A 13,820-nucleotide genomic window follows, 5' to 3' on the forward strand; every position below is an offset into this window, starting at 1 on the left:
TATCAGGGAAAATCTAGGATAGTGGACGAGTCGATAGTGAGTTTACCGCGTCCTTTCGGATTTTAGACGCCGTTTGTCTTGAGCCCCCCGGGTACTTACGGAACCTGCGGTACTGTAGAAAAACAAGTACCGTCACATTTTCAGAATTTAAGTTCTCGTGACATCCCTAAGTCTGACCGATTATGTGTTCAATGTGAAACTGATCAGTGTTACACTAGTTGTCTTTATGTGGCTCTTAATCTGAAATTATTTTAAGAAAATTTGATCAATTCTATGCAAAAATGTTATTCTTGAAAATGAAATAAAGAAATATGACAACTCCTTGTTTTCTAAACTCACACCGCAAGACAGACACGACTAGCTAGAGTTATCAAATTAGTTTCTGCAACAAGAAAATGTTACATTACTAAACACTTTAATTTTCCAACAAGACTACTAGATTTGTTTCTAGCAGACAGACATTTCACAAAGAAACACTGTGGAATCAATAAATAAATAACACGTACAAATAGGTAGAGGGTACAGAGAAAGAAAATAAAAAGCTATAGAAAAATAATAACATCACAAAGACCCAACAGCATCTTACAAACACAGCAGCTGACCAGACAGCTTAAGTAGGTACAGAGCCGGAGATAGACGAGATAGAGCTATGGCCACTAAGGTTGCAGTGGCAGCCATGTTGGCTCTACAGTCCTGCTCCATGGTGGTTGTAATAGGAATACAGAAAGTATTCAGGAGATTGTCCCATTAGTACAATTTCACTGTTCAGTGATGAAAACCCAGGGCAACAAAATGACCTACATGTTTGTATCACTAAAAGCTCACTCCTACTTTGTTAAATGCCGGCTTAACCGTCTTAAATAGTACATGCTCATGTGTCTGCGTGGAGCCTACTATCAGTCAACAGTGCATTCTGGACTGTTGTCACGCAAATACCACTCAATAAAATCTATACTAAAATTGTTAGCGGGACTAATATAACATACTGTATGCTGCCACTCCATCATACACTATGTTGCACTACATTGTATATGGTGAAGTGGAGGTACAGAGCACTGGGGGCAATGAAGCACCAAGGACACATTGATGATCTTTACACATTGACAGCTAATAGGACAATCTACCAAAACCTTAAAGTGTTCATTTATGAATACATTCACCAACTGACCTTTTAAAGGGATAGTTCGGGGTGTTCTGAAGTGGGGTTGTATGAGGTACTTATCCATAGTCAGAGTATTACTTACAGTAGATAACAGTCAGCACACCCCCAGTTTGGAGAAGCAGACAGGAGTAACCACACGAGAGCAAAACAATATACTGCTGTGGACAGGGCCAGCAGCAATACCGTATTTTTTATCCGCTTAAAAAATCTAAATCAGTTTAAGTGTATGCTATATTTAGAATATTGTCGCCAGTTTAGCTTGCCATGAGGCAGCTATACAGTCTATGTTTACGACGGGGAACTGAAGCCGCTATCTATCCTCTCACCAAAGCAACCAGACTCCATTGAAAAAACAGTAATTTTACCTCACAGAACACAGGAGTGGCTGGACCACTGCTGCCTCGATCAGTTAGTTTGTTTGTGTAGTTGCGTAACTTTAGTTAGTTCAAATTCACCAAAGTCACACAATAGCACAAACAAGCTAACCGATTGAGGCAACAATAGACCAGCAACCCGTGTTCTGTGAGGTAAAATTACAAGTTTTTTCAATGAAGTCTGGTGGCTTTGGCGAGAACCTAGATGGATAAAACAGCGTCAGTTCCCCGTTGGAAAGGGCTGTCTAACGGCGAGGTAAAGCATTGCTTTTGTTCCTTGCAGTAACTTCTGTCTGTTTCTCCAAACTGGGGGTGTGCCGACCGTCATCTACTGCAAGTAATACATTGACTATGGACAAGTACCTCATACACACCACTTCAAAACACCCAAACTATCCCTTTAACATGTTGGCCCTCTTGCCTTGTCGACACATGAGGGAAAGTGTCAAAACATTTACAGCCAGCACAAGTTTGTTCTAGAGAAGCAGACTGTGTGCCTAAGACATGGGATGTACAAGTAGGTAGATTGTAGTGTAGTTTAATACAGCATACGCCACATTTATAAATCTTTTTAAACTCGTAATCAAATTTCTTAAATATTGTATGCTTTCTAATTCGTCTGACTTCTTCATCATCTGCACCACATTCTGGCTGCAGGACATCAATTTGGTCAGTGAGGAAATATTGGAATCAGTCTGAACTGCTGCGTGGATTGATGTGCAACAAACCAGCAAGCCAAAGCACATACTGCCGACTATTTATTCAGCATTTGTAGTGATGGAGCTTAGAATAAATATCAAGGCTGCAGGCCAGTTTAACATCACAAGAATGAATCAACCGTCAAACATACTTGACTACTGACACAGAATTTTTAATAATGACTGATCCCGATCTCAAAGTAAATTTAAATCTGAAGTCTGTTAAAGGAATACTTCATCCCCCAATAATGATCATTTGAATATCAATAACTCAACCAGCGTTACCTTGAATTCTTGAAGAAAAATTTGCTTTTCTCACCTGCCCCCCATGGCGAAAGAAGAATAAAAAAAACAGAGAAAATTCTTGATGAATTGAAGTAAACGGGGGCCACGTTTAACAACAACAAAACTATATCAAAACATGCAGTATAATCCAAGTGTCATTTATTCAGTCGTATGCTCAATACTTCCCAAACACATGTATCTTCGTTAAAACCTTACTATTAAAAACACTTCCGCATAAACGGTACTCGCACGGACGAGTAGCGCGCCTGAGCAAACGTAAAACTGTTTATGTGAAAGTGTTTTAAATAGTGCGGTTCTAGCGAAATTGCACAAGTTGTGTGAGAGTTTGTAAACGGATGTTTTTATATAGTTTTGCTGTTGTTAAACACAGCCCCCATTTATTTACAATTTTACAATTCATCAAAACTTTTCTCCGTTTTTGGATTCTTTGTTCATCACGGAGGCATGACTGTTTGCATGCATCACAAATTCAAGGTAAAACTGGGTGAGTAATTGATATACAAATGATCATTTTGGGGGTGATTCAGGTGAAGTATTTCTTTAACATCAACAGCATTTACTGTAGCTGCAACTGTAACAGTGGATTGAGAAAGTATCCTTTGGAATATCTTTTATTTTTTTACTTTTACAGCCAAACAAGCATGATTTCACAGTGATGCTGACAGTTAAAATGTACTCTGTCTGACTGTGGGGGTTCCCTTTAATGGGCTAAGTGGGGGGGGGGGGGGTTGCTACATATTAAGGTGAGGTCAGACCCAGGAGCAGAAATAAAAACTTTGAACACCTCCACTTTTTTAGGCTAATTTTTTATGTAAAATCAGAAGTTGTATATGTTTTCTAGAAGATTTTCAGAAATTTTAATCTTTGGAAATACACCAAGTGCTTTGAAAAGATGTCATGGTCTTCAAGGTTACCAAACATTTACTCAACTTTCCATTTAACATCAAAAGCTGAAAGTCTCCTATGAAGCTGCAGTGAAGATGTAAGGAGGTTGTAGATTCCTACTGTATGGAGCAGCTCTGTCCGTTGGCATCTTTGGAGCGCAGACACAGTTTAGGCTTGTAGCCTTCCAGGTACAGCAGCTGCTTGGAGTTGAACGCTCCCCGACGCTTCCTGTCCACATGAAAGAGACGTTATGCTCAAAACAAGAAACATTATCTTCTAAAAAACAATGACAGGTGTGCAGGGACAGTACTGAATATGGTACATGAAAAGACGGAGCAGTTGTTAGTGCAATCAAGTAAAATGGAGAACACTAGTGTCTTGTACTCACAGTCTTATGAAGTGCACAGCATCTTCATATTCCATCCCACTCTCAATTAGAGCCAGGGCCACCAACACAGGAGCTCTGAGGACAAACAACAAGTAGATACACATGTACAACCATCTGTTTGGGCTATAATCCTAAGGCTCTGTATGAAGCACAGACTTTAAAACAGTATTCCAACTCAGTTTGTGTACTGCCTTTTGGCTCTAGCTTTGCTTTTTAATCAAGTCAGTAGCAAATTTTACTTTGAGCCCCTGTAGCTACAGATCAAACTGGCACCACAGTAGCTGGTAATGTGCCATTTTGACATGACTACAACTGACAATGAATGCCAGGTTTGAACAACAGATTTTGTGCATATCTGAAAAAAAAAAAAAACCTTACTTGGGTGAACATTAATTTATCTTGGCAAGCCGTTCGTACATGATAAACTCAACATGTTAAATCCTGTGTGTAGTGCATACTAACCGTCCTAATCCAGCAACACAGTGCACAGCCACACAGCTGCCAGGCTCCTCTCTAAACTTTGTCTGCAGCAGGTTCAGCCAATCATCAACCACCTGTTCTGGGGGGGCGGAACCATCGTCAAATGGCCAATCCTGGAGGGGATATCAAGTCGGTATTTGATCTCATTTATTTGTTGCAAGATTAAGATTCAGATACAGACAACATTATATATCCCAGAAGGGCAATTCAGATTTACCATCTACCCAGACCATTCACAAACTCACAGACACACAGACAGCAGCAGTCACCAGTATGTCAGAGACAATCGATAAGTGAATAAATAAATAACTCAGTCCACGTGCAGAGATGCACACTGGCAACTCATGTGACCCCATGCATACTGACTCACACGAGGACCAGACGAAGAATCAAAATTCACAAATAAATAAATAAATAAAAACATTTTATACATTGCACGTACATTACATACATTCAATGCATGTATAGGCTTACCAGCCATGTGAAGAAAAACAGACATTCGTGTAAACCGACTACTGTGGTTGAAGAACAAAATAAGGTATTCGTTCAAAAAAGCTACTATCAACATTTAGCAGCCTGATAACAGAAGGAAAGAAGGACTTCAAGTAGCGATTTGTTTTCCTAGGGGCTTAAGGGCATCAAAGTGAATTCACTGGACAGGACGTGATTGATCTGTTACGGTAATGCCTATTTCTCATCTTAAACGTTTTCAGAAACATATTTTAGATTATGAGTCTGTGACCCGGCTGCCATGTTGAAAACAGTCGAGCCAAAACCAAGCACCGCCCACATCAAACGTTCTCATTTTACAGCTAAACAGTACACTACAAGATGTTTCTGAAAATATTTAGGTGAAAAATAGGCATTACAGTAACAGAATATTAATTCATATTTGATCAGCACTGCCTAGTTTGACCGTTTGATCGGAGTTCACAAGCAGTGATTGACAGCTGCTTTAGAGACATCTCGGCTCTGATTGGTTATTTTCCTTCGGGCGCGGTGGAATCTTGTAAATGCCATTAGGAGCACTAAAGGGAGGCAGAGGAACCTGATTTTTTTTCCACAGATTATCTGTCTCATGTACTACTGTCGTGACAGTTGGCGCAAATATGATAAAAAAGTTATTTTACAGCAGCTTTAATCAGGTGTGTATCTATTTCACTTACCAGGACTTGTATACCTTCTTGTTCCACTGGTGTCTTGTCATATGTAGCAGCACACACTCTCACCAGAGTGTTTACTCCATACGCCTTCAGATCCTACACATCAAAACACAATTGTTAACACTGTTGCTTCCTCTATAACTATAAGGAAATGAATGAAGGATATAAATATTTTTTTTAAAATGTGTGTTACCTCTATAAACCTTCCCAGTTGTGCATTAGTGGGGTTGTGCGTAATGAGGAATCTCAGGCAGTCATAAGAGATCTCCACTGGAGCCGGTCGATTCATTTTTAGACCCTCAAAGGTTTATTAACAGAAAAAAAGAAAAATCCTTCGAATAATGGAGTAGCAGATAGGGCCTTTGAAGGAATCAAAGTGAAAGTGTTCAGATTGAAAAAAATGTTTTCACTAAATAAAAAACTGCTTACGAACCAAAAATGCAAAACCACTTTTGTAAATATTCTATTCCTTTTGTGACAAAAAGTCGTCTGGATAAAAAACAATAAGACAAGGCAAATTTCCTGCGATAGAAATAAGAGGGGAACAAATCTAAACTTTTCTTGGCAATAAAAGGAAAAACTAAAATTGGCTTGGTTAAAAACAAAAAATAAACTCTAACAGATTGGAATCAAAACTGGAGACTGGAGAGACGACACCCAAAGTCCAGAGAAGAAAAAAAATTAAGAGAGAAAAAAAGATCTGTCCTTCCTTTCTTTCAAATCTGCTAGCCCATTCAGAGAAGACTTGTACGAATCGGAGTAGAAGAAGAAATGAAATGCAGGAAAGGAGAAGAGCTGTGAGGAAACTCCTGGGATGAAGCCAAAGCCTCTCCTACTCCCCAGGACAGGTGACAGGCTGAAGGTTGGCTTGTCTTCATATGGTTGAACAGGATGGCAGTAAGGACCTATGAGGACATGGAGATGGTCATAAAGGCATCCTTCCATGCTGGTTTATAATGAATATGATCTTTTTGTCCACTGACCTATTCTCAATAAGATGTTTCATCTGTGATTCTAGCATGAATAAGATTTGATAGCCAATTCTGCTACTCTTTCACAATTGCATTTTTGATATTCAGAATGAACATTCTGGATATCTGCAATAGAATTATTACTAGGAAAAAGTCCCATTTCAGATATCTACAATTTAATTGTTACTATTCATAACTGAAGTTAGCCATTTCAACATCTATTAGCTAAGCTTGCTTTGAATTGTAATTAAATTGTGACTAGTCAGAATATCTATAATGTCATTCTGACTAGTCAAAACGAGAGTTAGAGATGTCACTGAAAACAACAGTCGACTCGTCATACATCCCAAATGACAATTGCAGATATCTGTGATTCAGTTTTGTCCATCCCAAATAACAGTCACAGATATCTCAATCGTCATTATGACTAGTCCAAATTGTTGCGCATGACATTGCTCATGCAAGGCTTCACATTAGATATTGGCCCAACAAAACATCTGAACAGTGTTAGCAGAAGCTTATGCTGTTGTGGATAGGATAGTGAGAAAATGCCATGAAATAGAAAGAGCTTATAATCAAGGAATTTGTGGCGAATGAGAGCTTTGTTCACTAAAGAGTTGTGGTAGAAACTGACAGCGTATTGTAGATTTATTGTCTTACAGACTTGATAAAACCATATGGTTGCAGTGCAGTGCCATAGTATGTTTGAATAGCCGCTCCCACCTCGCACTTGCCGTTGCTTCCGAAATAATTACAGATATCTGCAACACCGTTTAGCCTAGTCAAAATTCTCATTCAAGATATCTGTAATTACAGTTTGACTAGGCAGAATGAAAGTTAAAGATATCTCCAAATGAGATACCTCTAATCAAAATTCATTGCAAGATATCTATATCTTCATAGTAGATATCTACTATTAAATTATGACTATTCCTAACTTCAGTTTCCATCTAAAACATAATTTCAAATAATTCCAGTACAAGAAATCTACAACGTCATTCTGAATAGTTCAAACTTAATTTAAGATATCTAAAAAGGACAATGAAGATATCTTGAATTGAGGGGAATTAAAGATATCTGAAACTGGAATTACGACTGGTCAGAATTCAGTTGCAGATATCCATAATTCACATTGTGGATATCTGCAACTGAATTGTAGATATCTGTAATGAGAAACCCCATACACATGAATGGCAAAAGTGGTTTGAATCTTACTAGTCAAAATGTAATTACAGATATCTAAATTTAGAGTTTTGCCTAGTCAAAGCATAATTACAGATATCTTGAATTACAGCTTTGAAATTATGTTGCAGATATCAGTAATGAATATCCAGTCTAGCTAATAGATGTTAAAACGGCTTACCATACATACAGTATATGGACATGTACTTAAATCAGTATTTGTATCACCACTGATTCAGGTGTACCTCTACTGTCGGCTGCCCATGGACAGTAACATGGTAAAATGAGGAAGTTTTTCATGATGTACCCGAATAAAGACACTACCAGCCTGTATACTACACACCTGTGCACGTCAATGGCAGTGTTTGCGCCTAGCTGGTGTCTCCTGTTCACTTGTCCACAATAAGCAGCAGGTGCTGGGCTTGGCAAAACTCCCCTCCGAGACTCGCAAACGCCATACATGTGCAGCCTGTAGAGAGAGACACAGTAATGGATTGCTAGTGTGATTGGTAAGCCTCCTAAATTCCTTACTAGTAGAGGTCAATTTTGGACAAGATTTAGGGGAACCAAATTATGGAGTAGCTTTTCACATCTATCAATAAACTGTTCATCTGTCAAATGTTTCAAAGTGTCATTTAATTGCTGTCTTGTAATTGCTTTTCCTCATGTTGTCCATGTATCTGTTTTTATGTTTTTAATTTTTTCCCACTCACAATGTTGTTTGGTTACGATTGCCCAGAAGTCTTTATAGATATTTAAATCAATATCCTCCTCACAAACACTAACCATACACTTCCACACAACACACAGACACACACACTTATCTTTTTTGATATATTTACTGTATTGTTATTGTTGTTATTATATATATCTTATCCTAATTGTTTGTTATCACTATTATGTAGTCATATTATTTCTTTATATTAATCTTGTCTCTAGGTGGAGGCTTCAGATAAGCCCAGTGGGTTTTTTGCCTCTTCCTGCACTGTATATTATTCATTTAATTTTTTGTTATGTTGTATTGTCTTAAATTGTGCAAAACACAGTATTAATAAGAGATGGGACTGTGTTGCAAGTGACTCGTGGTAAAATACTCACTGTGATGAGAGCTGAGGAGATGGTTCATTGAGCGTACACAGGAAAATGTGACGGCTCCGGGATGTAGACACACCATTGATGATGCTGCTGCTTCTTGTCTGGGTCCTGGCTGACAACGGCCCGCTAGCGTGCTGCTAACCTGCTGCTGCGTAACAACGGAAAACATGTTAATAATGCTCAGTTTAACGTTGCGTGACTGTAGTAGTGATGGGAATTCCGGCTCTTTTTAGTGAGCCAGATCATTTGGCTCAGCTCACCAAGAACAGCCGGCTCTTTCGGCTCCCAAACGGCTCTTCATTTTACCAATTCTGCCTTTTATAATTCTGCCAAATTTAGCGCTGTTTTGACATATGATTAGTATGTGTGCACATATATCACTTAAAGTATTCAATATAATTATACTAAACCCTATAATTTCCAGAATACCATAATTTTACATGCTGCTTCGTTTCCGACTTTCACTCATCTTGTCGCTATTCGTGCACCGCCCTCCTCTCTCTCTTTCTCTCCTCCTCTCCCTCCTGCTCTGCACCTGTAGACCGTCAGCGCGCCGTGCACCCCCGCCCCTCCCTGCTTGAGGGCATGATCCCTGTCTGTCATCACCTGATTAGTCACAGGGACGTCATTAACACAACATTCAGTCACAGTCAGTGCATGGAGTGCCCGTGGTGCGGAGAAGATCGTCCTATCATTCTGCCTTGAATTAATTAAAGAAAAAAAAAAAGAAAAAAAACTACTCTCGGACGGGAGCCGGCTCTTATCGTTCACTTAAAAGAGCCGGCTCTTTGAACCGACTCGTTCGCGACCAACACATCACTAGACTTCAGTAGCTTATGAAGGAAACCTAACCGTAACACCAACCTAACCTTTCCAAACGTGACCACATTAGTGTTGTTAACTCATTAAGCCCGACTAAAATCCTCCACCTGTATCCCTGCATAACGGAACATAAGATAGTCTACCTGTTTTTACATATATAGTTTTGACATTGTGTCCAAGCGACAATAACGGGGCGTTTCAAAGCTAACGTCACGGTGTTCAGTTAACGTTAGCTAACTGTACCAATGGCCGTTTGCACCTGCAAGTTGCCGACCGTAATTAACGAACAGTTAACGGTACAGTAGAGCGTAAAAACACTGCTAAAGACGCTAACGAAATATCGCTAGCTAATCAATGATGCTAGCTATGCTCAGATAATGTGAGTGTTAACGGTTGCTAGGACGACGTTCTAATGGTTCTAACGGTAAACGTTCTAACGGTCATTACAGCCAGCTAGCTTAACGTTAACTGTTGCTAGGGGCGACGTTCTAACGGTTCAACGGTTAATTACAGCCAGCTAGCCTAACGTTACTACTACTGTACTACTGTACATATCACAAGAGGTTATAACAGACCTAGTTTAAAGACACATCATGATTTACCTCACTAGACTTATCAGCGACGCCATCTGTCATTAGTGGCTCAGCCGCCAGCCAGGTCATGTAAAACCAGGTCAACAACCATGTCACCCAGGATAAACAGACAGCTAACACACTTCCAGGCTTTAAAGCCGGGTTCAGTAGCAGCCAGCGGAGACAGCGGTGTCGTTAACGCACACAACACTAGTTACATTATAGTAATAGTTGCTATATATGATATTAAACACACAAGCTACTTACAAAACGCAGTAGTTTCACGTTAAAATCCCGACGCTTCTACTGACAGAGAAGAGTCTGCGAAGGAGACATGTTGAACAGAGATGTCGAGTTAGCTAGCTACAATGAACGACGCTACTTCCGGTTACTTTCAACAATAAAAGTGATTTAAATTAAATACACATTGCACTGTTTTAATTTGTAAGTACACTTCCGGTTTTGTTCAGCCTGTCTCCTGCTGGTTTGACGAATTTAAACAAATCACTGTAATGCTTGAATGTTGCTCTGTTGAAGTAAAGCTAACATTAGTTACATACATGGTAATAGTTGCTATATATTATGACATTAAACACACAGGACTGCTACTTACAAAACGCAGTAGTTTCACGTTAACCCCCCCCCCCGAGGCTTCTAATGACAGAGAAGAGTCTGCAAAGGAGACATGTTGAACAGAGATGTCAAGTAAGCCACAATGAACGACGCTACTTCCGGTTGGGCTACATGGGCTTATGGGAAATGTTGTTTAAAATTACTGCGTGATTTAATATCTACTCAAACATAATTATAAAATACATCGCGTTTAAATAAATAATTAAAAAATAGTAATAAAATAATATAATACACATTATACATTTTACCTTTATGTTAAGGCAAAGGCTATATGGCAGCAGTGGACACTTGCTTATTTGCATTTAACATGAGGCATTTAATAGGAGTGTGTGTATTTAATTAAATAAGGATTAATGAATTTTGCAAAGCCTCAAAAAATGAATTTGTTGTTATTTATACTTATTTTATAATAATCTGTATATTTTCCTTTCTGTATTTTTTTCTATTTCAAAGGTTTTTCACCTAATGACTAATGGCTAATAATAATTCCAAAATTAACTGAACTTTCAAATCAACCTACAAAATAAAGGAGGGGAAAAGGAAAAGCTGTTTGTCATTGAGTGGATTCCAGTTAAAAATCTTCGAGTGGATGTTTCAATCTCTCTCAAGTTGGGATACTGCACATATTTAAACAATAACTTGACAGGTACACTTCTGGTATTATTCACCCTGTCTCCTGCTAGTTTGACGAATTTAAACAAATCACTGTAATGCTTGAATATTGCTCTGCTGAAAGTCTTACTTCACATTATGTTGCTTTATTTTTACAAAGGTGCTATTTTATGCCTTTGTAGCAGAGTAAGCAAGGTCAGGTTTATTCAGGCAAGCAGCTGAACCTTTAATTGATCGCTGTCCTGTGCTCTCTAAATGTCCCATTTTATTTTATCCAGGCATAACTAAAAATACTAACTTTCTTAGTATTTATTTAATATAATGGCACTGTATGATACAATAAGGCTGCAAGCAGGCACATTGTAACTGGCAGGCTGATGCTGAGGTCATTGCTGCCATCTACTGTTGTACAAGTAAATCTGCAAAGATATATACACACTTGTTTTTAAAAGTCAAGTCAGTGAATTCCATGAAGTTCCCTTAAACTTGTTAATGTGTTTCCTGTCTGCTTAGGAAGTTTGCAGCCTTACCCTTCTATATTTGTCTCATTAATGGTGTGCGGTTCCTGGTTCAGCTCTGAAGACAGCACTGATAATGTGTCTCCCAGTAAAGCCTTATGTGTGATTTACAACTTGACCTCTAACCTTTATGCTGGCATGACAACATTTTGTAAGACCTTTTAAACAATGTGTATGGCACACATTGTTCTAAGGTTAAACTTTACTCTAGATTTTATCATGTTCTTATTTCGTTATCTTCATTTATTTTATTCTTATTAGGGCTGTCAATCAATTAAAATATTGAATCGCGATTAATCGCAAATTAATTGCACATTTTTTATTTGTTCAAAATATACCTTAAAGGGAGATTTGTCAAGCATCTAATACTCTTATCAACCTGGGAGTGGACAAATATGCTTGCTTTATGAAAATCTATGTATATATTTATTATTGGAAAACAATTAACAACACAAAACAATGACAATTATTGTCCAGAAACCCTCACAGGTACTGCATTTAGCATAAAAGAAATATGGCATGGCAAACTGCAGCCCAACAGGCAACAACAGCTGTCAGTGTGTCAGTGTGCTGACTTGACTATGACTTGCCCCAAAACTGCATGTGATTATCATAAAGTGGGCATGTCTGTAAAGGGGAGACTCGTGGGTACCCATAGAACCCATTTTCATTCACATATCTTGAGGTCAGAGGTCAAGGGACCCCTTTGAAAATGGCCATGCCAGTTTTTCCTCACCAAAATTTTGCGTAAATTTGGAGCGGTATTTAGCCTCCTTTGATATTCATATTCATATTTCATATGATACCGGTATCTTCACTCTAGCTTTCAAACTGAGCCCGCTACAACCTCCGGAAGATCGATTGAGTTAACGCGTTAAAGAAATTAGTGGCGTTAAAACAAATTTGTGTTAACACGTTACTATCGCTTTAACTTTGACAGACCTAATTCTAAAACAATCATATATTCACAGCTTATGAACACTTTTCACATTTCGTATTTTCTCTTGGCACTTTGCATTGTCTTGCGCACATTGTGACTTAATACATATTAAAGCATTTATTCTATTTTATTCAATGCAGTTACTCTATTTTAAATAAACTGCTGCAACAAGTTACTGAAACAATTCGATACACTACATTTATATAGGTATATACTGTAGGTACAGTATGTAGGATTGGCGCATCTAGTGGTGTGGTTGCAGATTGCAACCAACTGAGTACCTTACTCCTCCCTTTCCGAGACTGTCGTAACGTGAGCCGCCGAGTGCCAAACTGTGGTAACGTGAGCCGATCGCCTCGCTCAGAGGCCATCCTTACCATAATAACACTACTTTAGGAGCAACGGGAGTCAGACGGCGGCTGAGGGTACAACGGTTTTACACTCTGCGGCTCACGTTACTGCAGTCTCACAAGCGTGTCGGAGAACTACGGTGGCCTTCAGGTAACGTAAAAACGTGAAAGGCTCTCTCGCTAGAGCCAGTGTTCGATTTGTCCGTTCTGAGCAACATGGCGGACTCCGTGTAGAGGACCCCCTCCCTGTGTAAATATAAAGGTCTCATTCTAAGCTAATGCAAAAACAAAACAATTCTTAAATTCAGGCAATTCTACACTGATGAAAACATAGTTATGAATATTATATTCCATGTCTGCCAATAGATCCCCGAAATGTTACACACTGTTCCTTTAAATCTGGTTTAATTACGCTAGTCTGTTACCATGTGAACACATTGCTCACTGTAAAAACACATTTTACATTACTCCTTAAAGGCCTCTTGGGTGTGGCATCTTTCTCTCTCTTACTCTCTTTTTCCTACACACATAAACCCACACACAAACACTCACACCAACCGACCAACCACACACAGGCATTCTGGGAAGGATGGATGTTTTGTCTTGTTGCTCAGTGAACCATATGTGTCTTGTTTCTTTACCTATTTAGAAGGTGTTAGGTTACGTGGC

The 13,820-nt window shown here is 38.9% G+C and overlaps 1 protein-coding gene across 7 annotated transcripts; it reads right to left on the reverse strand.

The window, feature by feature from the left end:
- Positions 1-370: 370 nt before the first annotated feature.
- LOC119474536 (protein tyrosine phosphatase type IVA 2-like) lies at positions 371-10,770 on the reverse strand. 7 transcript variants are annotated; one of them, XM_037746593.1, is made up of 9 exons: positions 10,712-10,730; positions 10,366-10,419; positions 8,708-8,849; positions 7,953-8,078; positions 5,650-6,361; positions 5,460-5,552; positions 4,276-4,406; positions 3,814-3,888; positions 371-3,653 (listed from the first exon to the last, which is right to left on the reverse strand). In XM_037746593.1, the coding sequence occupies exons 5-9, from the start codon at positions 5,743-5,745 to the stop codon at positions 3,542-3,544; spliced, it is 507 nt and encodes a 168-aa protein (XP_037602521.1). In that variant the 5' UTR covers positions 5,746-6,361; positions 7,953-8,078; positions 8,708-8,849; positions 10,366-10,419; positions 10,712-10,730; the 3' UTR covers positions 371-3,541. The 7 variants fall into 7 exon arrangements, with proteins under 7 accessions (XP_037602521.1, XP_037602520.1, XP_037602524.1 ...); XM_037746592.1 differs by having other exon boundaries at positions 8,708-8,852; XM_037746596.1 differs by lacking the exon at positions 10,366-10,419 and having other exon boundaries at positions 10,712-10,770.
- Positions 10,771-13,820: the final 3,050 nt, after the last annotated feature.

The sequence above is a fragment of the Sebastes umbrosus genome, chromosome 16 (assembly GCF_015220745.1).
Source record: "Sebastes umbrosus isolate fSebUmb1 chromosome 16, fSebUmb1.pri, whole genome shotgun sequence".
Classification (NCBI taxonomy): Eukaryota; Metazoa; Chordata; class Actinopteri; order Perciformes; family Sebastidae; genus Sebastes; species Sebastes umbrosus.